The 26,990-nt window shown below is 38.1% G+C and overlaps 1 protein-coding gene across 8 annotated transcripts in view; it reads right to left on the reverse strand.

Annotated features, from left to right (window-relative positions):
* The window catches only part of Epb41l5 (erythrocyte membrane protein band 4.1 like 5), a 131,887-nt gene that overhangs the window by 23,362 nt on the left and 81,535 nt on the right, over positions 1–26,990 (reverse strand). For all 8 annotated transcript variants that reach the window (XR_010050760.1, XM_063258938.1, XM_063258939.1 and 5 more), the window contains exons 17-19: positions 13,474–13,637; positions 10,165–10,262; positions 2,723–2,851 (exon numbers count right to left, since the gene is read on the reverse strand). Coding sequence is in view for 7 of the 8 variants with exons in the window: in XM_063258938.1 (XP_063115008.1) it covers positions 2,723–2,851; positions 10,165–10,262; positions 13,474–13,637 (391 nt within the window). In the remaining variant the exon portion in view is untranslated. The remainder of the gene's footprint in view (positions 1–2,722; positions 2,852–10,164; positions 10,263–13,473; positions 13,638–26,990) is intronic.

The following is a 26,990-nucleotide window of genomic DNA, read 5'->3' on the forward strand; positions in this document are numbered from 1 at the left end:
TAAATGGAATCACATAGTATCTATACTTTTGTTCTGCCTCTTCAGAGCAGAATAATGCTTCTAAGATTTACGCATGTTTTTGCACATCTCACCAATTCACTGCTTTTGCTTTCTTTTCTCTCCCCCACCTTCCTTCATTTGCTGAGTGGCACTGCTTTTCATAGACATACTGCAATATATGCTTCTCTGTTTGTGGACACTTGTGTTTTTTCCAGTTTTCAGCTGTTACAAATAAAGTTGCTGGGAATATTAGTGCACTAATATTTGTGTAAAACTAAGTTTTAGCTGCTTTAGGGTAAATATTTGACAGTATAATTGGCTGAGTCAGGTTTATGCTTACTGTATTGACAAACTTTCCTAAAGGGTTTATGTAGTTTTATATTCTTACCAGCAAAGCTCCTGCTTTATTACTACAATGCAGGGATAGTCTTCAATTTTAGCTATTTTAGTGGAAGTATCTTTCTCAGTGAAGTGTGATGTTAACAGCAGAGTTTTTTCATAGATTTCTTTATCAGGCTGGAGAAATTCTAACACATACTTTGCTAAGAGTTTTTTTTTTTTTATCAGTAACAGATGTTTAATTCTGTGGAATGCTTTTTTAACTCTATAGACTATTTAATATCTTTTACTATGTGAACTAGATTGGAGTTTGAATGATAAACCAACTTTTCCCCTGAGATAATCCTACATGATCATGATGTATGATCCTATTTATAAATTGCTGAGTATGACTTGATCATATTTTATTAAGAACTTTAATGTCTATGCTTAGGGAGTTTTTTCCGCCATAGTTTCAGTACTGGGATAATGCTAAACTTATAAAATTAGGAAGTCCTTTGTCTTCTATTCTCTTTAAAAGAGTTTTTATGGAATTGTTATTACTTCTTTAATTTTTCATAGATTTCTACCATGAAAGCATCTGGTCCTGGATTTTTCTTCAAGAAAAGATCTTTTGTTATAAAATCAAATTCCTTCAATTTAGGGCAATTGAAGTTGTACCTTGCTTCTTCAAATCAAAAAAGATCCAAAAGTATAAATGAAATGTAATGATGTCTTAGCCCATTCAAGTTGCTATAATAAAAATGACACAAACTAGATAAACTACAAATAGCAAACCTCTATTTCATACATCTTTAGAGGTTGGAAAGTCCAAAGGATCAAGGCACTCGCAGATTCAGTGTCAGTGAGGCCTGTTTCCCTTGGAAGGTAGAATATATATGCAAGCTCCTCTGGTGCTTTTTCTAAAAGCATTAATCCCATTAAGGAGGGCTCTACTTTCAAGATTAATCACTTTCCAAAGGTTCCACCCATTAGCATTACCTTGGGAATTATAATGCAACACAAATTTTGGGCACTCAAAAATGCACAGACCATAGTAAAGGACATAGCTATGAAGACTACTACTACTTCGTTGCAACTTTAAGACCAGTTTCAGCTACAAAATGAGCTTAAGGCCAGCATGAACTGCAAAGTGAGATCCTGACTCAAAGACAAAAGGGGGGAAAATCATTCTCATAGCACACTTTAAGGTATGCATTACTATTATTTTAAACATAATTAAACTGAGGCTCAGAGAAATGAACTCATATGCTCCAAGTCACAAAGCTGGTAGGTGGTAGGAGAGAAATGGGACTCTAGAGTCTGTATTTTCATATTTTATATTTATTTTTATGTTTGTATTATGCTTTATGCTGAGGGGAAAGGTGAGCTAAAAAGCATGAATATAGTCCTGAGTCATTTCAGTTCTCTTCAAGGTTTGGGCATGGATAGAGGACAGATAAAGCACAACTTTTTAACAACAGACACTTTGAAATCCTAGGTAATAACCTGGCTTGATGAGGTAGGCTTTTGTCCTCACTTATTTAATTATGGAGGATAAGTGACAAAGTTAAGGACAGCAGAGGGAAAATATGACTGCTGTTCCGGCAGGCCGGTCAAACTCACAGTATCCTTCACCATGCCTCAGACTACTCTTCATGTTGCACCTTACTTTGTTGCTAATAATATTAAGATTTTGCCAAAGTGAGACAGGTGGATGGTGGGACTAGTACGTGGATAAAGACAGACCTAGAGTCACAGACTTCATACTAAAAGGAACAAGAACATGAAAGAATAATCACTGAGTTTTCTGGTTATAAACATGGAAAAATGAAAGGCAAGAGTGGTGATGCATGCTTGTTGTCCTAGGACTCTGGGAGGTGGAGGCACAAGGATTGCAAATTTGAGCCTATTCTGGACAACTCAGTGACTTTGTGAGATCCTGTCTCAAATTAAAATAGCTAAGGAGGTAGCTCAGTGCAAAGGTCCACCAAAAAAACAAAAACAAACAAAAAAATTGTGCTTTTATTTGTTTTTCAATTTTTAATTTTTTTGAGACAGGGTCTTACCTTGTAGTTCAGGCTGACCTTGAACTCACTGTAACCCAGACTGGCCTCAAACTCTCAACAATCTCCTGCCTCAGTCTCCCATGTGCTGGGATAACAGATGTGCACCACCACTGTAATTAAATTGTGCTTTTAAAGCTTGTTAAATACCAAAAAATCTTTGGTCAGATTCTGTACCCCATGACTAATTGAGCTGTCTTAATTGAGCTTGACTTGAATTTAAATTTGAGGAAGGCATTTTATTATTCTGAATGTGTTCATTGGTACACACAATTTCTAGTCACTAAATTCTATGTTTTTTCATTCCATCAGCCCTAGATCTATTAAAGGCAACTTACCTTATGCACGGCTTCTACTTGAGCCTTTAAAATGTTACTCTTGAAATCAGGAGGAATTCTCATGGCATTTAATCCTGGGCTCTCGATGGCATTATTAAGACATTTCTCAGTCAACTTTATCACTTCTGCCTAAAAAGTAAAATTTATTGCAATTAGCCTTGACAGGCCACAGTTATGTGGAAAAAGGAAAAAACTGATCAAAGTTTGTATTCATATAATCAAGAAATCATGTCATAATCAGTTTTATCTTATTCCAGGCAAAGTTAATTCCTACAAATCATCTACCTGCAGACTCCCTAGAATTAAGAGGTTAGCCTCTGTAATTAATCCAATTGGAATAAAGCAAGTATTATATATTCCCCATGTGTGGCTTAAGTCAGGCTTTTGTCTTTGATAGTTCAGTTGATTTATTCAGTTGCTTAAATATGGGGAAACAGACCTAAGTATTTCTAGAGGTTCTTACTAATTCAGATTTCATGTTTTTAGGTCTAGAACAGTCACCAAGGAGACCGTGTCCGTATTTATGTAATAGGGCCATAGCAGGTAATTCTTAAATAAAGACTTATGAAAAAAAAATCCAGTCAATGAAGAACATAATTAATGAAAATAAACTATTGTGAAAAGATACAAATAGGAGAAAATAGATTAAATTTTTAAAAATGCAAATTATCTGTACTATACTGATTTTTTGCTTAACTTAAACAGTAATCATTAATAACAGGCTGGTTGCCAGATATAGGATTACATAGTGTACCTTCCTTTCAGGTCTGAAGAGATTTAATGAATGTGTTTATTCTAGTTTGGTATTATAGTCTCTCATATCTGCTCTTGGGTGGTACTCTAAAGTCTAAATTTTTAACAGGCTTCCCCATGTGATTTTCATATACATAAAAGCTTGAGAATCACTTACTTTTGACTACACTCTGACCTCCAAGTCTTCAGAAAGATTCCTACTAGTTGAAAAATCTTTATGTATTTTTGAAAACAGGGCTCACTGAAACTACATGGTAAGACCTTCTCTTAAAAGAAAAGAAAGAAAGAAATACATACTTTCATATCTTAAAACGCAACATCTCTACTTACTAGTTAAGTAGTATGGACCAGTAAGTATGAAGATTGCCTTTATTTTCCAAAGTGAAACTGGATCTCTCATCATATCTTTTGTGTCCAAAGTAGGATGGAGAGAAAGAAACTACTTATACCCTTTCAATGTCTGGATAATAAGTAAATCAACAGGGTAAAGACATCCTAGACTATAGCAAGTTCATGGTGAAGCTAGACTGCATAGTGAGATCCTGTCTAAAAAACGAATGAACAAACAAAGCCCCAGATAAACAAACAAACAAACAAACAAATAAAAAACAAATCATAAAGAACCAAAATGAGGTGGCAACCTACCACCAGGTTAAATTTCTAACAACTAAGAGAAAGAATCAATGAACCATGCTCCATAGGGCGAATTTGTACCAGAACCCATCCATATAGATAACATAACAGTGCTCATTCCTCTATGTTGCTATCATGCTTTGGCAGAGTTGGGTGGCTGTGATGCAGATTCCACGGTTGGCAAACACCGAATATTATCTGCTCCTTTATGGAAATAGTCAATCTCTATATAGTCTTCATGCCTTACCTTTAGTTATTTAGCCCCCAAAAACTTAATTGCTAAAGGTTATATATACATTAATTGTCCACTGTCCTTGGTAATAAACACAGTGTAGGTTATTTAAAGCATTCTTAGACTTGATTGGTCATCAAAGAAAAAATATGACTCGTAAATTAAACTTGATGATGAAGAAAATTCTGAATTAGGTAAATTAAGGGGAGAAAAGTGAAAAACTTTTAGATTTTGACATAGTATAAACCTTAAAGGAATTCAATGACACAGGAAAAATACAAAGAATTAATAAGCTATAAAAACCAGGAGGCACCAAGAGTGAAAAGTCCCTATGCAGATCCTTAGAATCATGACACCTTAAAGTTGACAGCATAATCAACAGTCCATCTAACCACCAAAACATGCTGGTTCAGCCATGCTTTATTGGTACCAGGGATCAAACTCACAACCTTGCGCTTGTCAGGCAGGTGCTTATGCCACTGAGCTAAATCCTCTGCCTGGTGGTTCAGTTGTCTTATCTCAGGGAACCCAGCATTCTTGTTGCTTCTTTAGTCAGTAATTCAATTTGCTGATTACCAGTGGAAAATGCTTCTTACATTAAGGTGAGATTTGCATGTGTCAACCTTTTTCTCATTGCTGAGACAAAATACTTGACACTCAAAATGTGGAAACAAAGAGGTTTACTTATGTAGCTTACAGTTTTTTTGGAGGTTTCAGTCCATACTGAACTGGTTCCAAGGCAGGGTGACGTGGCTAAGGGGCAACTCTTACGCTGGCTGTAAGTGACAAGAGTGAAACGGACAAAAGAGGAAAGCTTGCCTTATTCCCTTTCTTATATTGTATGCTGGCTACTAGTCCTTGAATGGGGGCAGCACTCACATTGCCAATTCCAGCACTAAACAACAAACCAATCACAAATGCCTAATTCAGCTGCTTTCCTGAATTCATGAGGGAGACATCCAAACACAAACCATAACATTCCACCTATGTTTCCCCAAGGGCTCATGCCCATCCTTTATGCAAAAGACATTTAGACCATCTCCAAGAATTGCCAAAGTCGTAACAGTTTCCGCATTGCTGAGAAGTTTAAATCCTGTCTCCTCTGAGATTCTTGAAAGGCAAACTCTTAGCTACAACCCCCTGTACAAATGGAAACAAACACTCGCAAAGTTCAATGGCACAAGATAAACATTTTTTTTTTTTTTTTTGGAAAACTCCACAAACAGGGGAATAGAAAGAATTGAGACAAAAGCAAGTCCAAAATCTAGCAGGGCAAACATTAAGTCCTGGAATTTCATGTTCAGCAGCTGAAGTAATCTGGTTGTGAGCTTCTAAAGGTTTGAGTGACTCCATCCCTATAGCACTTCTGGTGGTTGTAGCTCCCACAGCTTCTCTCTTGAGCTGGCTTTATTCCTTTCTTGCAGGTTTCCTTAGATGATCCATGCTCCTGGCTTTTCCAAACTTCTGGGGTCTCCACTGTACATTTGGCTTCACTCTCACAGCTTCACACAATGCCCTCTCATGGGCACATTGCCTGGCATCTCCCAGGCCTTCTGAAATCAAGGTGGAAGCACTTTTAACTTCAAAACTCTTGCATTCTGTGTGCATCTAAACTCAGCATCATATGGATGATACGGGAGGTCTGCTGCCAGTTGGAGCCAGTTTTCCTCTCTCTTGCCTATAGGGGTCAAGTGTCTGGATCACTAAGCATTTTGAATCTGATTCTGAGGAACAAATTTATGTTGCCAGCATTCTGGAACCTGGTGTGGCCACCATTTTGTAACCTTGTTTGGTGGCTGCCACTATCCTGGAACACTGCGCTCTGCGGCTTTCTCCTCAAAGCAAAGTCTTTCATTTCTGCAGATTTGAAGCTGCAAAGGATGGAGACCTGACACTTCCTGTGATTCACCCAGGCTATCTTTTCTATTCTTCTGTTCCTTCTGAGCAACTGAGAGCCAAGCTCTATCTTTGTAGTCTACAGCCTTAATGGAGCTTTTTTCTGGGCCAAACTCACAGTATTTCAAATCACCATGCTGGGCTCTTTGCTCTTGATTCACAACATAAATCAGACTTAAAAGTCCCCAACAATAACCATGCCACAGCCTCAAAATTGGACACATTGAAATTTCTTTTACCAGATTAATTAGTCCACTACCCATTTCTCAGTCTCAAGCAGTCTCAGGACATAAGAAAAATGCTGACAAACTTTTCACCAAGTCATAACATCATCCGAAGTCACAACCAATGCAGTCCCTCTTCCCAGCAGAAAATTTCTGAGCCTGTTCTTCTGGTCTTCTAAGCTTTGACTAGAATCTCCCATACAAAACAGCCTAAGCCATTCCATGGCTTCTCTTTCAGGTGACATCTCTGAACTTTTCTAAACTCTTCCCACAAGTCATTCTCAAAGGCTCTTGAGCCACATGTTCAGGTATAGTCACAGCAATGACTCCATTCCTGGTACCAAAGTCTGTCTTGGTTACTTTTCTCTCATTGCTGAGACAAAATACTTGACACTCAAAATGAAGAAGGAAATGTTTATTTAGTTCATGTTTTTTTGGAGGTTTCAGTCCATACTCAGCAGGTTTCAAGGCAGGGTGGCATGGCTAAGTAGCATCCCTCATGGTGGCTACAAGTGACAACAGCAAAAAGGACAAAAGGGAAGAGTACACTTTCCCTTTTATATTGTATGCCAGCTACCTGTCCCTGGACAAGTTCAGCACTTATATCACCAATCCTAGTGCTAGGCAACAAACTGATCACAAACGCTAGATTCAGCTGCCTCTATGACTGCATGAGGGTTGGGGGTGGCGGGAACATTCAAACACATAACCATAACAGCATGCCTTTGATATAAGCACTGACCTTAATTTTTCTCTGAGGCTATTAAAACACAAGTCACATTAATTCTTCTTTTACATAATAGCTTGTCAGGTAACTAAATGTGGCTAAAGTGCTCTTTCTGGAATTTCTACATGGTGATCTTCATAATGTACAGTTATAACTTAAGTTTCAAAACCCTTCACCATAGAGAATCCTTTCAAACTACTTCAGGTTTCTTCCTGTATCATTTTAAAATAATGTTATTCAAAAATGAACAAAATAATACTATGGTTTGGACTTCTCCCACCCTTTTTCTTATGTTACAGAGGCACTCTATCACTCAGGTACATTCCTAACCCTTTTTATTCTGAGATACATTCTAGCTAGGTTGCCCTGATGAAATTGACTTGTGATCTTTCTGCTTCAGTCTAAATGCTGCAATTACAGGCATGCACCATCATGCACAGTTGGACTTCCCTTCTTAAATTCTTAAAATTTATATAACACAGCTGTTCTATAGTTGATTAATATTGTTTTTATATATCCTTAATTTATTTTCATACATGTTGCTATATGATATTCTAGCCATCCACCTTAATCTTGTACTTGTAAGAACTTGTCTATTTTCTGAAATTCAGCCCATCATTGCAACCTTTCAAAATCTTCAAGAAGGCTGGACATGATGCTATATGCCTGTAATCCCAGCACCCAGGAAGCTGAGGCAGGAGGATCGCTATGAGTTCAAAGCTAGCCTGGGCTACAAAGTAAGTTTAAGGCCAGCCTGAACTGCATAGTGAAACCCTATCTCAAAAAGACAAAACCAAAACAAAATGAAAACACACAAACAAAAAACAATGTCTTCATGGATTTGGATTTTGCCTTTAATAATTATACTTTCTATATATTATCATTTGAAAACTCCATTAGCTTAAGAGATATGAGGCCGGAAGTGATCATTGGAATGGTCATTTGCAATACTAGCTTCTATTGTGCTTTGGGATACAGGTTTAAAGTTTTCTGAGGACCAAAACCTTGTAATTCATCTGTAAATTCCACACAATATTCTATCTTACAAAAAGTAGACAAAAAACACATTGTGGATTGAATCAATAGTATAGAAAAACAGTACAGATGATTGTACCAGTCCCATGCAATACAAGCCTGCTGTGGCCTAAGAGCTCTCTGCAAAAGATTTTCATGACTCTGCCAAAGCTGCGAGTAGTGTTCATCTGAGCCTTATGATTGTGTCACTAGCTCAGACTTTTTTCTTTCTTTCTTTCTTTTTTTTTTTTTTTTGCAGTACCAGGGATCAGACTCATGACCTCATGCTTGCCAGGCAGGCGCTTATGCCCCTGAGCTAAATCCCTGGCCCCAGACTTTCTTGGTTGCATCTTTTTTTATTTTTTATTTCTTTGGTACTGGGCTTGACTGGTACTGGGAATATACTCTAGTCTGCCATTAAATTTTGTATGATTACTAATCATCTAAATTTTCAACCTACTCTTCTTTGTGACCTTGTGTGTACAGAGATATAAACTGTAACTATGAAAGCCAACAAACAAATAAGATACATATTGAAAGGTTCAAAAAAATAGAGTTTATCTGAAATTCAGCTTCTAAAAAATATTTCTAAGAAAAAATTAGAAAGGATGGAAGGAACGAAGAAAAAAAGGAAGGAAAGATATGGATCCAGAAAGACAGTTTGAATATCAGCAATGACAACACAAGAAAGACAGATGCTTTCTACTCTGTACTGGTCTCTAAAGAAATTACTTAGTTACCCAAGGATAACAGAACACAGCAAATCAATTCTTATTTCTTCTTTAAAAAGAAATAAACAAATCATTTTGGCCTTTTTTGTTTGTTTGTTTTTTGAGACATGGATTTGCTATGTAATTCAGGCTCCCTTGAGCTCACTGTGTAGTCCAGGCAAGTCTCAAACTCTCAAAGGATCTTTCTGCCTCTCCCAAGTGTTAGGATAGGAGCAGTCTACATATAGAAAAAAAAAGTTTCTTCATATCACTGCTTAAAATCACTATTCTATTTAAGGGTAGACCTCTTGTAGCTGATATAATTATAAAATCTGTACCTTATTCAACTCACTTTATCCCTAAAGTGATATCCCAATTAAATATAGAAACAAAACATTTTTAAAAAATTATAAAAATAAACCAAAGTTTTTTTTTTTTTTTATCTTCCCCACCATCAAAAATAAACCAAAGTTTTAATAGGTATGCAAATCTTTTTTTTTTTTTTTTTGTCTTTTTCATTTTTACCGGTACTGGGGATCGAACTCATGACCGCCTGCTTGCAAGGCAGGTACTTATGCCGCTGAGCTAAATCCCCAGCCCCAGGTGTGCAAATCTTAACCCTCAAAACAAAACAACAAAAAAAAACCCAAACCAAATCACACCAAACCAAAAAGCCCTCAAGGAGGACAGAGATAAGGAAATGAAAGAGGAAGCTGAAGCATGAAATTCTATTCATTTACCCTACGAAGTGGCTCTCTTCAAACAAATCCTGCTATAATTTCAAAAGGCTTTTAGCAAGTTCTTCAACTAGAGGGGCTAAATCAAAATAAAAGGTTTAATATCAGTAACACTTTTGACTGTGTGTTTAAGAAACAATTATTAGATGGCTTTACAAATCTTAATTGTACTGAACAGGTTTCTCTTTTTTCTCCTTTACCTTCATAAATTTCATCTTTTTTTTTTTTTTTTTTCTGTATAGTTCAGGCTGGCCTTGCACTCGCTTTGTAGCTCAGGCTGGCCTTGAACTTGTGGCAATGATCTTGCCTCAGCCTCCCAAGTGCTGGGATTACAGGTATGCGCCACGGAGCCCATTTTAAATTTCATCTTTCTAAATAGGAAAACAGATTTATAAAAGCTCAGCACAGAGAGATATGTATTTCCTAGCAAAAGATAAGAAAGTATTCTCTTTAGAAAGAAGATTTCCGAGTGCTCTAGCCTTGTATCATAGGGAGAGAACAGAGAGATTTGAATACCTGGCTGTTGATGTTAACATCGACGTTGGAGTGAGGGCATTGCAAAGCACTGTGCTCTGTCTCAAGCTGCTTGAGCTTCTCTGATGCATCCTTCAATACTAAAAAACAGTTGTGATGGTGGGAGAAAATATATCAGTTTACAAGGCTATCATAGGTCTGTGAGGGTACAGATGTAAGATTTGTTTTTCAACAATTACATCCATGAAAAGTAATAATGAAGATGAACACAAAATAAATGTACTTTCTTTCTATAACCAGGTTATCTCCATTAACTTAAGATTTATGTAATGTAGTCTTAAGTAGTGTCCTGTGTTTGTACTGTTTTGTAACTGTCTATGAACTCTCAATAGCATATATGCTTAAGAGACTTGAAAGGCACAGAACATGTATGACAGAATCCTTTTCTTTTGTAATCTCAACCCAAGCTCATGTCTGACCTTAGTACCTTGCTGTCTTCATCTCTGGTCCTGACTACATACTGCCTAAAACCTACTTGGAGCAAAGTGATGAAAGGACACATATTCATTAATTCAACATGTAATATACTGGAACCACTGGGTATAAGAAAGGACAAGCCTTTTGTCTTCATAATCTTTTCTGTAGCTGCAAAATAGGGACTGTTATAAAAAAAGTTCTCTAAGCTAATACAATAAAAATAATTTCTCCTTAAGTGAACTCTTTAAATAACCACTCTGAAATAACCTTGTATTTCAAGGATTAATTTGGTGTGAGTTTGGATTTTTTACACTAATGTTACATGAAAAAAATCTTGTTGAATGTGTAATACTTTCTATATTATTAGGCAGAAGGGAGGGGAAGATTATGAAGTCATGTTCCATGGATCAAAGAGATCTTCTAAAAGTGCCCTCAATTAACCCAGAGGATTCCTTCTTACTTGCAGACCCAATTAAGAGTCTTTGAAAAAAAGACTAGAATAGCTTAGGATACTTATGTCAGTATCATTTCAGCCTAGAATAATTATGTCAGCCGAGAATAATTATGTCAGTATCCAGAGGTAAGATTTTGTACTAGAGCTTTTAAAAGTTAGGAGGTATTTTTAATATAGAACTAAAGCAGAGAGAGCCAATTCAGTACTAATATTAAAATCTTTGCTACCCATTTATTCAATTTCCATCTTTGGTTTTGCTGTGCTTCAATTTATTCAATAACGGGCTGGGGATTTAGCTCAGTGGCTCAAATCCTTGCCTGGTATGTGCAAGGTTGTGAGTTCAATCTCTGGTACAAAACAAAACAAGACAACTCAAAATTATTTGGTACTAATTTTAATATGATGGTGATACCACAAGTGCTTTATTTTATGCTGTTTTATATATATATAGATATAGATAGATAAATAGATAGATAGATAGATAGATAGATAGATAGATATAGATATATAGATTACTTCTATTTGGCTGACAAACACACTCAGATATAAACTGGTAGAAAAGAAGTTACTATTTGTAACTACTTACCTATGTGAATCAGGATTTTAACATTATAACAAAAGTAAATATATAATAAATTGCATACTAAGACTTAGAAGACTCAACATAAAAACTCAATATAAAAATGCTCTAATCTTCACTGACTGACTTTAAGCAAATAAATCTCAACTGAACAAAACCCTTACATTATGGAAGAATTTCTTCGGGAACCATCTCAACAGTATTCAGGCTCTTGAATACTTTCTGTATTCAGGAGCTCCTTAACCTTTATGCATCTATTTCTATTCTATGGAAAACATACTCTTCTTCTCTATATTGATGCAAAATTTGCTTACTTGCAAATGCTCACCTATGATTCATTAATAAAGCAACATTAAAAATTCTGTAACAGAGACTTTCAAGAGTTATTACATCTCATTTATCTTTTCTTTTCTAGGCATTCTGGTTCATATGTTGTCCTAACAGTATAATCTGCTAATGACTCTGTACTCAATGTTTGCTAATATAATACTATTCCAACGCTGAAGAAACTAAGCTACTTGAATTCACATAATGACACAAAATGGAATGTAACTGAAATCTATCTCTATGAAGGAGACTTTTTATTTTAACTTGGAAACACTTTTACACTAGAAATGGTTAAATCTAAATTCTGACAGTTTGTAATGTCTCACATTTGTCAAGTAACAAAGAGCAAGTGATTCTAACAGTAAGTACAATTCAGGTCAAGCCTGTTAAAACTGAAGTAAAAAAAAAAAAAAAGTACCAAGAAATAGTAAAAGAGACTTTCTTACCCTAATTGTCTTAACCTAACTTATTGTTTTTGAAAAAAATCTGTATTACACTAAAGTTGCCATTAATAAATGAAGGTGCCCTGACCTTAGACTAACAAGATACTTTACATATGGCCAAGGATATAGTTCAGCAGCACAAGCACCTGCCTGGCAAGTACGAGGTTGTAAGTTTGATCACTGGTATAAAAAAAAAAAAAGGCAGATGTCAATAAAAGCAACTACCATGGTATTGGTAGTTGGTACATTTGTTTAGCCATGTATTTGTAGTGCTTACATAGGGAAGAACAAATTTTCAGTTTCACTCACCAGTAGCACTGCAATATGTCTTACTAAACAGGATTGTGTGACTTTTCACTAACACTTCTTATTCCTAAATTACTATATACTATTGCTGTACTGTATGGTCTTTAGAGATGACAGCACTAACCGGCAGTTTCCTGTGAGTTATTTAAATACCATATCTAATTGTAGCCTGCAACAGAATCAAAGTTGGCAAAAACCACATAAATACAAGCTGCTTTAAGAGAATACACGTTACACTAAATTTCAACAGAAAATTCTTAAGAACAGTTCACATCTTCTGCTCAGACGAAATCCTCAAATATATAGATATTTTCAGTGAACAATTTACCTTCTTTTAGCCTCTGAAAAAATTAAGGAAAGAAGCATTCTTTATGTATTATTTCTTCTTGTGGGACTAGGCAACAATATTAATCCTTCCAAGAGCTAATATAATGTTGAGATATTTATTCAATCCTCTATCTTAAATATACTTTTTTCCTTAATTTGTACTCAAGAAATGAAGTAAAAACAAAGAAAGAAAACTCATAAAGGCTTCATGATTTATAAATGAGACATACAATTAATGGATTAATGGCCTTAATTACATTATCTTAAATATTTCAATGTTCTCATGCCAAAATAAGGCTAAAAACCCTAAATATTCTGAACTAAATTTAAAAATTAAACTACTGCATAGAATATTCTTGGAGGAACTGATTTAGGTATTTCATTTCAAAGGGAGACAAAATGAGAAATCACTGACATAGTACAGATCATATACTTACTCCCACATTCAACTTCAGCGTCCTCTAATCCAGGTTGCCTGGCAGCAGTGTTAATGTTGTCCAGTGCTGGGGATGTTTCTGTGGTGTCTGATACCTCAATTATATCACTAATGGTTGCTTTCAATAAGTCTGGGTTGGGTGGTAAATCAATATTCAGAGACAAGCTGTAAGGGTGACAGAAAACTTATTTAGACCGAGACATTTATCATGAATAGAATTTAAAATTTTTAAAAAATTGATGTTTTTCTTTACAGGCATGTGTGTATATTGGCAAATGCCTGTAATCCCAGAACTTTGAGAGACTGAGGCAGGAGAATGGCCAGTTCAAGCTCAGCCTAGCCAACTCTGTGATTCAAGAGATTCTGTTCTCAAAATAAAAGACAGGACTGTGCATACAGCTCAGTATAAAAGCTCTGGGTTCAATTCTCAGTACTGGGGAGGGGAGAGGCCTTATTCACCTCTCAAAATCCTGTGTGGAAACTTCTTTCAGCCAAAGTGGAATAAAAAGGACTGGTTGATATTCTCACTTCAAATAAGCTCAGGGGGATAAACAAACTATTTTCAAGACACTAGATGTCAGGGAATATAAGAGCGTATTCCTGAGATTCAGGAAACAAATCAAGTGAACTTTAAGGACTGCCTTAAGAAAATTTCTAGGCTACGGTGGGAAGTCAGAGAAATGAGGCAGAGTGTCAAGGTCTTCCCTAGTTGAGAAGATGGGGCTGAAAACCTAGGGAGACCAGGACAGAACCTAGAGATCATAGGACACAATTCCAGAGAACAAAGCAGCATAGAAAAACCTAGAGGTGTGCAGAGGGTTGCTTTCAAAGTGCTCTGCAGAGTACTGGCAGCAGCACGTGATGAAGAAATACAATATCCCAAGACTAGGGAAAGAATGGATTAGAGAGACAGAACACTCATACTGGCCACCAGTGCTGGCTCCCATTTACACACTATGAAAATGTAATTCACATAGTTCTGAGTATTCAGGAATGTTTTACTTAGAATGCAAGTGTTGTGAGTTTACAAAGGAATAAATTTAATACAGGGCACATAATTTATAGGATTATTTTATAACATTCACCCAAAAGGTGAATGCAGAAGAGAGTAAGCAATCTGTCCATGCACTGAGGGTTGGGATTCCATAGCAATGTCCTGCATGAGTCCATCTAAAGAACTAGAGTCCTCCACGAGCCCAGCTGGAGACCTGAAGCCCACAACAATGTCTCCCATTAAGTCTGTATCAAGCATATGCACTGGGAAGGCCCAAAGGTCAGAGACGGAAGCTGGAAAGTCTGTGCCAGTGGGATGAAGGATCTATGCCAGTCAGGTTGAGGGATCTGCACTGGAGCCAGGAATCTATACTCAAAGGTAAGGACCAGAGTTCCCCCTCAGAGAACCATAGCCATCCTCGGTGATGGTGAGGACCCAAGCTTTTTCTCAGATGAGAATAGCTGAGTTCATGCGAGAAAATCCAGCATGACAAACTTCTCCATGAGGATCAACAGCACACCATCTTCCCCTCCAGTTCTGCTTTTATGCTGTTGGCCACAGTCCTCAGGTGGGCCCTCCATACTACTGATTCATTTCAGTTGGGTGTTAGCAGTTGACCATTAATTAATTCACCAGTCAAGTAAACCAGATGGGCATGATGACAGACTACTTAACAAATCATGAAGTGAGACTTCAGAGGATCAAATAGTTTCCAAGTGACTAAATCACTCCTTTAAAAATTCCAGAAAGATTTAGAGGAATATGAAAATACCTAGCACACAATCCCCACCATAATGTTTGAAATGCATAACCCTATTCAAAGATGATCAGGAATGCAAAGAGGAAGAAAAAGACGTTCTGCAGTATACAGAATAAGCAATCATTTGAAAATCAACTGAAGTTGATCTAGATGCTAGAATTAGCAGAGAACCCTTTCCTATAGGTGCCCAGAGCCAGCAGATCTGCCTCCACATGCCAGGTGTTACCACTGGAAGGCCCTTTCCTGTAGGTGGCCAGTACAGGTAGAGAGAGTCAGCAGATCTGCCTCCACCTGCAGGGAGCTGCCACCTGAAGGCTCCTTTCTGCAGGCTGCTAACAGGAGCAGGGACACACAGGCAGGTAAGCCCTGTGCACCTGTAGGCCACCATTGGAGGCCCTTGGTTCCTTTGGGCAGTCATCACCCAGTAGTGGAATCAGACAAACATACCCATGTGTATGCCACCATTGCGCGAGTCAAAGTGTAGATGCACAGGCTGAAAGAAGCAGCCTTACCTCCATGCACTCCTGATCATCAGGGAAGCCCCAGTGTAGCTGCACAGGTCTGAAGAAGTCTGCTCCATGCCCTGCTACCTCCCTGTAAATATGGGGTTAAAGGAACCCAGTTACCTGTCCCATACCCCTATAGGCTGGAGGGATAGCCAACGTAGGAAGTGACTGGGGTGCACAACCAGCTTGCTGGGAAAAACCCAGGAGAATGTAAGACAATGGAGCAAAAGACAATCTCAGACCTCTAGCCCACACAGAATAAGTCTGGGAGATACAGTTATGGAAGAAAATGGAAGTCACACAACTGAAATCTTTGAGAGGATAGCAACTGAAGTAAAGAAACAACTTTATGAGATTGTAAAAGCAGTCAAATCATATGTGTCTCAGGTAAAAGAAGAAATCACAAACTTACTGAAAGAATTGCTCAGCATGTCTAAAGAAGACATAAAACAAAAAGAGGAGCATACAAAAATGATGGAAACCTTGAATGAATATAGAAAGGAATTACAAGGCATGAAACAGATTCAAAGAGAGATGCAAGGAAATTAAAAATTCAATCGAAAGCTGGCAAAACCATTTGAAAGAGACTGAAGATAGACTTTCAAACCTTAAAGATAGGATTACACCTAGTGATCCTGAAAGGAAAGATCTCTTAAAAATAACACAGAATCAGGAAATAGCAACTCAATGGCTGCAAGATGATGCAAAGAAGCATTAATTTAAGGGTGATAGGGTAGGTGAAGAACCAGGGGTCAAAACAAATGAAATTAAAAGGCTATTTATACAATAGGAGAAAACTTCCCAAACATGGGAAATGGATCTGGCCTGCACGTAAGTGAGGCATATAGCATTCCAACTAGGCATAACCAAAGTAAATCTACATCCAGACATATCAAGGTCTGAGAAATTCAGCACAAGAACAGAATATTAAAAGTTGTTAGAGAAAAGAAACAGATCACCTATAAAGGAAGACCAATCAGAATCACAGCAAACTTATCAACACAAACTATCAAGTGAAGAAGTTTGGAGGGAAGTGTTTCAAACCCTGAAAGAAAACAGATTCCAACCCAGATTGATCTACCCAGAAAAACTTATCTTTCAAAACTGATGGAAAAATGATACTTCCATGATAAAGAACAACTGAAGGAATTCATGACTACCAAACCCACCCTACAGAGAGTGCCAAAGGATATTCTAGAGAGAGATAAAGATGACCATGGTTCCAGGAACAGCAGCAGAAGAGGATCACCAAACAAGACAGGCAATTGAATGAAAAAGTGGGCTTCTACAACAGGATAGCATGGCAGAGACAAATCAATGTATGTTGATTGTAACCATTAATGTAGATGGCCTTAGGTCAGCAATAAAAAGAAAACACAGGGAAAGTGATCAAGAAACATGATTCATCAATACACTGTATACAAGAAACACATTTAAATGGAAAGGAAATTCACAGACTGAAAATCAAAGGAGAAAAAACAATTGTTCCATGTGACAGGAAACCAGAAAAAAGGCAATAGTAACTTCCCCATCAACTGCAGAATAGATAGGAAAGATATGGTATATTCATGCAGTGGAAAGCTACCAACTATAAAGTAGAATAATCTCAAGGCTCCTGTAGGTAAATGGATTCAACTGGAGATCATTTCATGGGCGAATCAGTTTGAACTCATAGGCGTGAACCCTAGAATAAGAAACAAGGAGTTAGTGGGATCCAAAAGCAAAATAGTTATTTTAAGAGTGATAGTGGAGGAAACACCTGGGAGGGAAAGGTGGTAACTACTGTTAATTTCTTATTGTTCTGTTTTGAATTCTTGTATTGTTTTCACAATTTTGTTAGGTTTGGCTTTTTTCTGTCTTGTTTTGTTAGATTTTATTATCTGATATAGGGGCAGCTATTTTAGATATAATATGATATATTATGGTAATCATGGTTTCCTATTATATTGCTTTGAAGTCTTACAATGCTTTCATTCAATTGATTTTATTGTTTTGTTTGATTTTACTATATGTGATGGTATGAACAGCTATTCTGAAGAAAATGAGACATTATGGTAGCCATTGCTGATTTCTTATCATCTTGTTTAGAAGTCCTGCCATGCTTTTGATCTTCTGTTTTGATTTGTTCTATTCTGTTGTGTTTTAGTTGATTTTACTATGTGTGATGGTACGGACAACTTTTTTTTGAGGAAAATGAGATATTATGGGAGCCATTTTTCATTTCCTGTTATCTGGTTTTGAAGTCCTGTACTGCTTTCATTTTTTTGAATGGTTTTATACTATTTTGTTATGTTTGATATTGTAGGGTCTACTATTTCAAAGAAAACTAGAGACATTATGGCAGCCACTGTTGATGTCCTGTTGTCTTGCTGTGAAGTGCTGTGTTGCTTGCATTGTTCTGTTCTGATTTGCTTTGTCCTGTTTGTTTTATTCTCTTTAAAAATTTAAAAAAGTTAAATTGAACTATCAATTAGCAGTTTTCCATATTTTAAAAATTAAGCACAATGCCAGGCATGGTGGCACATGCTTGTAATTCCAGCACTGATAGGCTGAGATGGGAGGATCACTGCAAGTTTGAGATCAGCCTGGGCTACAAAGGGAACTTAAGATCAGCCTGAATTGCATAGTGAGATCTTGCCTCAAAAATTAATTAAGAACAGACCTGGAATTCATTAAAAAAGACCTAAAACAATATCTGAAATGAAATACACTGAGTAGGATTAATACATTAGACCTCAGAAAAATATACTGAACTGAAAAGCAAAGCAACAGAAACTACCCAAAAGAAACACACAAGAGAAAACAAAATCTTAAAAATTAAAGAAATATCAGTTAGCTATGAAACTTCAAGTAGCCTCCTATATGAATAACAGGTGTTTCAAAGTGAGGGTTGGAACAAATGGAAACAGTGGCTGAAAAATTTTTTAATTTGATGAAAACTATAATTCCATGGACCTAAGATTTTCAACAACTCCAAACAGAAGAAATATAAAGGAAATAACATTAAAGCATACTGTAATCAAACTTTTTTTTCTTTATAAAAACTAATTGTCTGTTTTTTAGATTATTTCTTGGTACCGGGATTGAATTCAGGGCCTTTGCACTGAGCTACATCTTCAGAGCTTTTTACATCTTTTATTTTGAGGCACGGTCTCACCAAGTTGCCCCAATTTGTCTTGAACTAGCACTTCTCCTGTCCCAGCCTTCCAGTGTTGTACGTACATCAGTTTAAAAATGATATTTGAAAATAAAATATTCAGAAAAGCACATGAAATAGATGCACAGCTTAGCAGTTCACTATAAGGCAAATACAGCAAGTCCCTGATTTACAAACACTCACATTGCAAACTTTCACAGATGTACTGTGTAAGACTCACTCTGTTAGATTATGAATGAATCTGACAACAGTTTTTTGGAACAGAACTTGTTTGTAAGTAGACTTATTGCATCCATGTAGCTATCATCTAAGTCCAGAAAGAGAATGCCAAGTACAATGGCGCACATGTATAATCTGAGCCCTGAGGGAGGCTGAGGCAGGATTTCATCCTGTGAAGTTTTCACCTAAATCATGACTTCTTATAGGCTATGCATAACAAAGTTTCTATTAAATAAAGTCTTGTAGTCAGGGTATGCAAGGAAAACAATTTAATACAGGACATTGATTTACAGAATTATTTTATAATAGTCACCCAAAGACTCAAACACAAAAACAGTACAGGAAATCTGTCCATACACTAAAGAGCCAAAGAATCCAGCTGAGGCCCTGGATCTAATAGCAATGTCCTGCACAAGTCCAGTTGAAGACCTAAAGCCCAAGACAATGTCTCATGCAACTCTGTTTCATAGAACTGTGCTGGGAAAGCCCAAAGGTCAGTGGTGAAAGCTAGAAAGTCTATGCCAGTGGGATGAAGGATCTGTGCCAGTAGACTGTGGGTTTTGCACTAGAGCCAGGAAGCAGTGCTCAAAGTAAGAACAAGAGCTCTCCTAAAAAGTACTATAGCCATCGTCAGTGACAATAAGGTCCCGAGCTCCTGCAATGATGACAACAGCCAAGTTCCAGGAGTCAGCATGACAAGCTTCTCCAGAAGATTGAATAGCACATCTTCCCCTTCAGAGTCTGGAAACAATGTTCAAGCTAAGGACCACAGCTCTCCCAAAGTGAACTGCAGACATTCTCAGCAACAAAAAATTGGTATCAGTGTGGGGCCAGTGCTGTGACTATACCTAAACATGAGGTTCAAGTGCCTTTAACTGTTGGGAGCCGCAGCCCCGAGCCCGGTCGCCTCACTTGGCGGACGTGAGGCCTGTAGTAAAGAGTAAAGCCTGAGGTAGATTACCCCTCCCATCGAGCACGTTAGTTTCTTGCTTACCGCGTAAGCAACCCGCTCAACAATATAGTCTGCCTGGCAACTGATGATGTTAGCCAATCAGCTTGCCTTGCTTACTTTAACATGATTGGACACTGTATCCGTATATATACTGGTGCCACCCCTGGGGGGGAAGAAGAAGCCCGGAAGTAGAAGCCCAGAAGGAGCCGCGGGGAGCGGACCAAAGGAGGCTTCGGCTGGGAGCGATCCCAGGGCAGGCTGTACGGAGAAGGAAAATAAAAGAAAAGGTTGTCCACTGCCAGACTTTGTCGTGTGTCCTTCCTGCCGGCCGGGAGCGACATCGACATTTAACAATGACTTGTGGGAAGAGTTTGGAAAGGTTCAGAGATGTCACCTAAAAGAGTAGCCATGGAACAGCTACTCTTTAATACAGGACATGTGATCCATAGAAAGATCTCTACGGGAGATTCTGGTCAGAGCTCAGACCAGAAGGTTGATAGAAATCCTGCCAGGAAAGACAGGTTCAGTAAGTTTCTGCTAGGAAGAAGGACTGTATTGGTTATTGGACTTCAGACAATGTGTGATAGGGCTTGGTAGAAAGTTTGTCTACATTTTTGTGTCCAGAGACTTTGCATGAGACTGAAATTAAGGGCGGTGGACTAAATAACCTGACAGAAGAAATCTGAAGGTAGTTCAATGTCGAGGTGGTGGCATGTTAAATGTTGAGGTGGTATTGCTGGGGGCTTTTAGCCAGATTTATGTTGTGAATCAAGAGCAAAAGCCGAGGTCAAGGGTTTAGCTTAGTGGCACAAGTGCCTGCCTGGCAAGCATGAGGTTGTGAGTTTGATCCCTGGTAAATCCTCCCCCCAACACCAAAGAGCAAAGAGGCCAGAAGAATGATTTCAAATATGATTTTGGCCAGAAAGGAAGTTCCAGTAAACATACAGCTGAGATATCTTAACTGCTGAGAAGAAACAGGAGAACATAAAAGATGGCCTGAAGACATCACAGAAAGGGGCAAGTCTCGAACCTTTGCAGTCTTGAAACTGCAAAAGTGAAAGACTTTGTTTTGAGGAGAAAGCTGCAGAGCATCATGTTCCAGAATGGTGGTAAAGGCCACAAGAGGTGCCAAAATGGTGGCAACTGTACCAGGTTCCAGAACGGCAGTGACATAGAGAATTTGCTTCTCACAATCAACTTCAGAATGCTCAGTGATCTAAGGACTCAACCCCTACAGCCAAGAGAGAGGAAAACTTGGCTACTGCTCCAGCTGGCAGCAGACCTTGGCAGCATCCATGTGGCACTGGTTTTAGAACATGGAGAATGCACTTCAAGTTTTGAGGTTAAAAAAACCGCTTCCACCTTGATTTCAGAGGGTCTGGGAGGCCAGGCAGTGTGACCCTGACGGGACAGTATGTAAACCTGTGTGAAGCCAAGGTGCAATGGAGAACCCAGAAGTCTGAAAAAGCCAGAAGCATGGATCATCTACAGAGCTGTCAAAGTGGGCCTCAGATAGAAGCTGTGGGAACTAAAACCACTGGAAGTGCCGTGGGGGTGGAGTCACCCAAGCCTTCTGGAGCTCACTATCAGATTGTTTCAGATGCTGAGCATAGAACTATAGGCCTTAATGTTTGCCCTGCTAACTTTTGGACTTCCTTTGGTCCCAATCCTTTGTGTCCCCCATTTATACCTTTGGAATGGGAATGTTCACTTTGCACCACTGCATGTTGGAAGTGTTTAACTTTGTTTTCATTTGTTCATAGGGTTTCAGCTAAGAGTTTGCCTTAAATCTCAGTACAGACTTGGAACTCAAGACTTTTAAGCAATGCTGAAACTTTCAGGACTTTGGCAACTCTTGGAGATGGACTTTTGCATAAAAGATGGGCCTGAGTCTTTGGGGGGACCACTGGTGGAATGTTATGGTTTGTGTCTGAGTGTCTCCCCAAAGCCTCATGCAGTCATGGAGGCAGCTGAGTATAATGTTTGTGATTGATTTGTGGGATTAGCAATGTGAGTGCTGTACCCACTCAGGGTTGGCTAGGTGATATAGAATATAAGGGAGGAAAGGAGGTATGTTTTCCCCCTTTTTTGCTGTTTTTGCTCTTGTTGCTTGGGGCTGCCATGAATGGCTGTCCCTTAGTCATACCAGCCTGCCTTGGAGCCAGCTGAGTATGGACTAAAACCTCCAAAAACTGTCAGCTAAATAAACATTTCCTACCTTCATTTTGGGCATCAGGTATTTTGTCTCAATGAGAGAAAAGTAACCAAGACAAGGAGCTATTTCCAGACAGTATAAACTTTAAGCCAAAACTGATCAAATGAGACAAGGAAGTTCACTACATACTTGTTAAGGGAAAACTTCAAGAAGAATCATAAATATATATGCACTAAATACTGGTGCACTCAATTACATAAAACAAGAATTGTTTTATGTAAAAACAGGGCAGGGGTTGGGGATTTAGCTCAGCGGCGTAAGCAGGTTGTGAGTTCGATCCCCGGTACCAATAAAAATGAAAAAGACAAAAAAAAAAAAAAAAAAAAAAAGAATTAACAGGGCTGGGGATATAGCTCAGTGGCATAAGCACCTGCATGACAAGCACAAGGTTCTGAGTTTCAGTTTCAGTATAAAAAAACAAACAAACAACAAGTATTAACAGACAGGTATAACCAAATAAGCACTAGTACAATTGCAGTGGGGGAACCTTGATACCCACTCTCTCACAAACAGATCAACCAACCCCCCCCCCCAAAATCAACAAAGAAATATAATTAAACCAAGCCTGTGAACAAATGAATCTGGTAGATATCTACAGAATATTCCCCCCAAAACATCAGAATATATATTTTTCTCAGTTGCACACACGACATTCTCCAAACAGACCACATACTAGCCCACAATACATGTTCAGGCAAATGCAGAAGAACTGAAATCATTTCTCACACACTATCTGAGCATAACACAATGAAACTGAAAATCAACAACAAAAGAAACATATGGAAACATTTACATAAACATATGGAAGAAATTTCCACAAACATATGGAAATTAAACAACACACTTGTGAATAACCAATGGGTCACAGAGGAAATTAAACATGAAATTACACAGTATATACCATTAAAAGACAATGTTGATACAATATACCAAAACTTGTGAGACACAATGAAGGCAATCTTAAGAAAGAAATTTATGATGATGAATTCTCACATTTGGAAAACAGAACAAACTCAAATAAACAACCTAATGCTGAACCTCAAACTTCTAGAAAAAGAACAAATCAAACCCAAAGCTTATATGAGGAAGGAAATTATTATTATTATTATTATTATTATTATTATTGTCTTTTTCCTTATCGGTACCGGGGCTTGAACTCACGACTGCCTGCTTGCAAGGCAGGCGCTTATGCCACTAAGCTAAATCCCCAGCCCTGAGGGAGGAAATTATAAAGAGCAGTAATTAATGCAATTGAGACAACAACAAAAACAAGGAATCAACAAATCAAGAAGCTGGTTCTTTCAAAGAATAAAAATCGATAAACCATTAACCAAACTCAAAGAGAGGGAAAAAATCCTTCAGAAATTCAAGCAATTAGGAATGAAATGAGGGAAACCACAACAGGTCCTACAGAAATTCAGAAGATTATTACTACTACTATGGGAACCTATATTCTAACAAGATGGAAAACAAAAAGAAAAAAATATGGATAGATTCCTAGACACAATTCAGCTGACAAAACCAAATCAAGAAGATATAAAAATTCTAAATAACCTGGTATCAGTCAATGAAATTGAAAGTGTAATTAAAAATTTATTAAAAAAAAGAAAAGCCCAGGCCTTGATGGATTCTCAGTTGAACTCTACAGAAATTTTAGAGAAAAACTAATGCCACTAATTCTGAAACTTTTTAGGACATTGAAAAGGAAGTAATTCTTCCAAAGTCATTTCTAGAGCTAAGTTAGTATTACCCTGATTCCAAAACCAGAGCACTCAACCAAAAAGGAAAACTACAGGCCAATGTCCTTAATGAATACAGATACAAAAATTCTTAATAAGATACTGAAAAACAGAATGCACTGTTATGGATTAAAAACTGGTGGTCAACTTAACATCAGCTCAATTAAATCAAAAAGTGTTGTGCGTAGATAGCCCATCTAAGGAAAGTTGCCAGTATAAATAGACACATGGAGAAAAAGAGTTACACGATGTAGGTTCTTCTAACTGTTGTTATTCGAGCTGTTAGTCCTGGTGGAGCTCATCACGACCAGCTTCCCCAATATGACTCTGGCCATTATCATTAGAGCAGCTTGGGACCTTGTTGGTGAGAGTAGCTGTGGTTCACTTTGTGGGAGCTCTGGTCCTGACATCAAGCATTGCTTCCTGGCGCCGGAGGGGAAGATGTGTGCTGTTTAATCTCCAGGAGAAACTTGTCATGCTGGCTTTCTGGCACATACTCTACTGTTCTCATTGTTGGGGGAACTTGGGGCCTTTTTGTCACTGAGGATGGCTGCAGTACATTTCAGGACAGCCTTGGTCCTTATTTTGAATGTAACTTCTCAGCTCCAGTGTAGAACCCTCAACCTACCAGCACAGCTCCTTCACCCTGCTGGCATAGACTTTCTAGCTTCCACCGCTGACCTTTGGGGTTTCCCAGCACAGATTTGTAAAACAGCCTGGCAAGAGTCCTTCTCGTGGGCTCTAGACCTCCAGTTCGACTTGTAGGAGGCACTGTCATGAGCTCTAGTGTTTTCATCTGGACTCATACAGGACACTCATAGACAGCACTTGCTGAGACTAGCACAGCTCCCTATAAGGACAGGATAGGAACAGAATTCACCTAACCTTTCCTAAGGCCTTCTTGTTTCTGCCTTTTGCTGTTTACTTTAGAGCCCTATAAAACCACTAACGTAACAAATGAAGGTTGGTAACTTCAGTCATGCTATAGCCTTCATGTCATCCACTGCTCTGCATGTAACCCCTACTAATCTTTTTCTTGCCAAGTTGGACTCGTCAGAGTTACTGTTTGGATTGTTGATGCCCTCTCAATTTAGAGACAGATATTTCTTTCATATCTCTCTGGAAATTAGTGGAATGAGCCCAATGTTATAAAAAGCAAAACCAGGGAAGACTATTCCTGAGAAAAGATACAAGAAAAATAGCTGAAATTTTGATTGGATCGTAGAAGAGGAAAAAAGGAACATCTGGGGAAATCTGCATATGGCCTAAAAATGTGGTAAACATAAGAATAAATTTTCTGTGCAAATATGTAAAAGAAAGTCTCATTTTTGGAGGTCCATACAAAAGTACTTCGGGATGAAGTAATATAATGACTGTATTAGGATTCTCAGTTCAGCCAAGAAAATATGAGCAAATAGGGGAAAATATTAACATTTGGCAAATTAGGGGCTGGGGATTTAGCTCAGTGGCATAAGCACCTGCCTCGCAAGCAGGCAGTCGTGAGTCCGATCCCTGGTGCCGATAAAAAGGAAAAAGACAAAAAAAAAATAAATAAATAAAAAATTTGGCAAATTTAAGAAAGGACGTATTAGATACAAACTCTCATGCCTTCAACTCTTCTGTAGGTTTGAAGTTCTCTGAAGTAAAAATTTGTGAACGAAAAGAATGTATGCACTTTCCTTTAGCCAAATATAACTTCAGCCCTAAGTATATTCAATGGAACTCAACAATATACCAAGGTCACAGGTTCAAGAAGTAAAAGAATCCTTGTGGGCAGGTGCCACAACAGGAGAAAACAAAGAGAAGAAAACTCTTGGGAGAAGCGAAACATGAAGCATTTTATCTACGTCAGAGAAGCAAAAGGTTCTCCGAGGGCCTCTAAACAAATGCACTCATGTGTAGCACAAAATGCTGACATCTGCATGTAAGCTATGACATGTAGCTGGATTACAGCAGCACCATTCAAGTCTATTTTCACTCCCTTTCTTCCTCCCAGTTCAATTCTGAAAGCCAACGCCACAGAATAAGAGGAGTATATGAGTCAGATTTCTTGCTGAGACCAAATCTCTGAGAAAAACAAAGGAGGAAAGGTTTATTTTGGCTCATGGTTTCAGAGGTTGGCTGAACACTCGACTGTGCTCTGTTGCTTTTTGGGCCACAGTAAGGCAGAAACATCATGGCAAAAGTGCATGTGGCTTATTTCACGGCAGCCAAGAGGCAAAGAAAAAAGCCAGAAGGGGCCAGAGGCAAGGTATGATCCCAAAACTGACACTCTATCACCTACTGCTTACAATAAGGCTCTTACCTCCTATGTTTCCAATACAGTGGTACCTTGGTTCAGGAATGCCTTTGCTTGTAACAATTCAATTCACAAACAGAAGCATATGCAAAATTTTGTTTTTGTTTGTAAATTGCATCAGGTGACAAACACAACCATGGCAATCTTCTCTAGAATTGTGGTATAAATTAAGTTCGTGAACTGAGATACCACCGTACCTCCTATAATGCCCCAGAATTACGATCTGATCAATGGATTAACCTGATGAAGTTAGAGCCTTCATGACCACTCATCTACTAAAAGCTCTACTTCTGAACATGAGACTTTGGGGAACATTTTAGGAGAAAATGAAAACAAAAAGAACAAAAGCTTGGGACATAACTCAGTGGTTGAGCACTTTTCTACAGTGCAAGGGGCCATGAGTTTGGTGCCCAGCACTGCAGGAGAGGGAACCAGGGAGGGGAGACAGAAGAACAAAATTGCTTTCTATAGGTTTTGAGAATGGGCAAAAGGGACACAAACTCAGAGCAAGACTTTTTGGAACCTAAAATATGTTTCATCCATAAAAAATAAGATGGTTCTTATGTTTATAAAAGATGTGCTAGAAAGGGAGACGAGAAGCAGGCTCTACATGGATAAATACAGTATTTAAAAAGATATTTTATACTGTCTTACAGGGAAGGAGGAGCATGGCAGGT

Source organism: Cavia porcellus, unplaced genomic scaffold (assembly GCF_034190915.1).
Source record: "Cavia porcellus strain 051 isolate PalLab524CR breed Dunkin Hartley unplaced genomic scaffold, mCavPor4.1 scaffold_12, whole genome shotgun sequence".
Taxonomy (NCBI): Eukaryota; Metazoa; Chordata; class Mammalia; order Rodentia; family Caviidae; genus Cavia; species Cavia porcellus.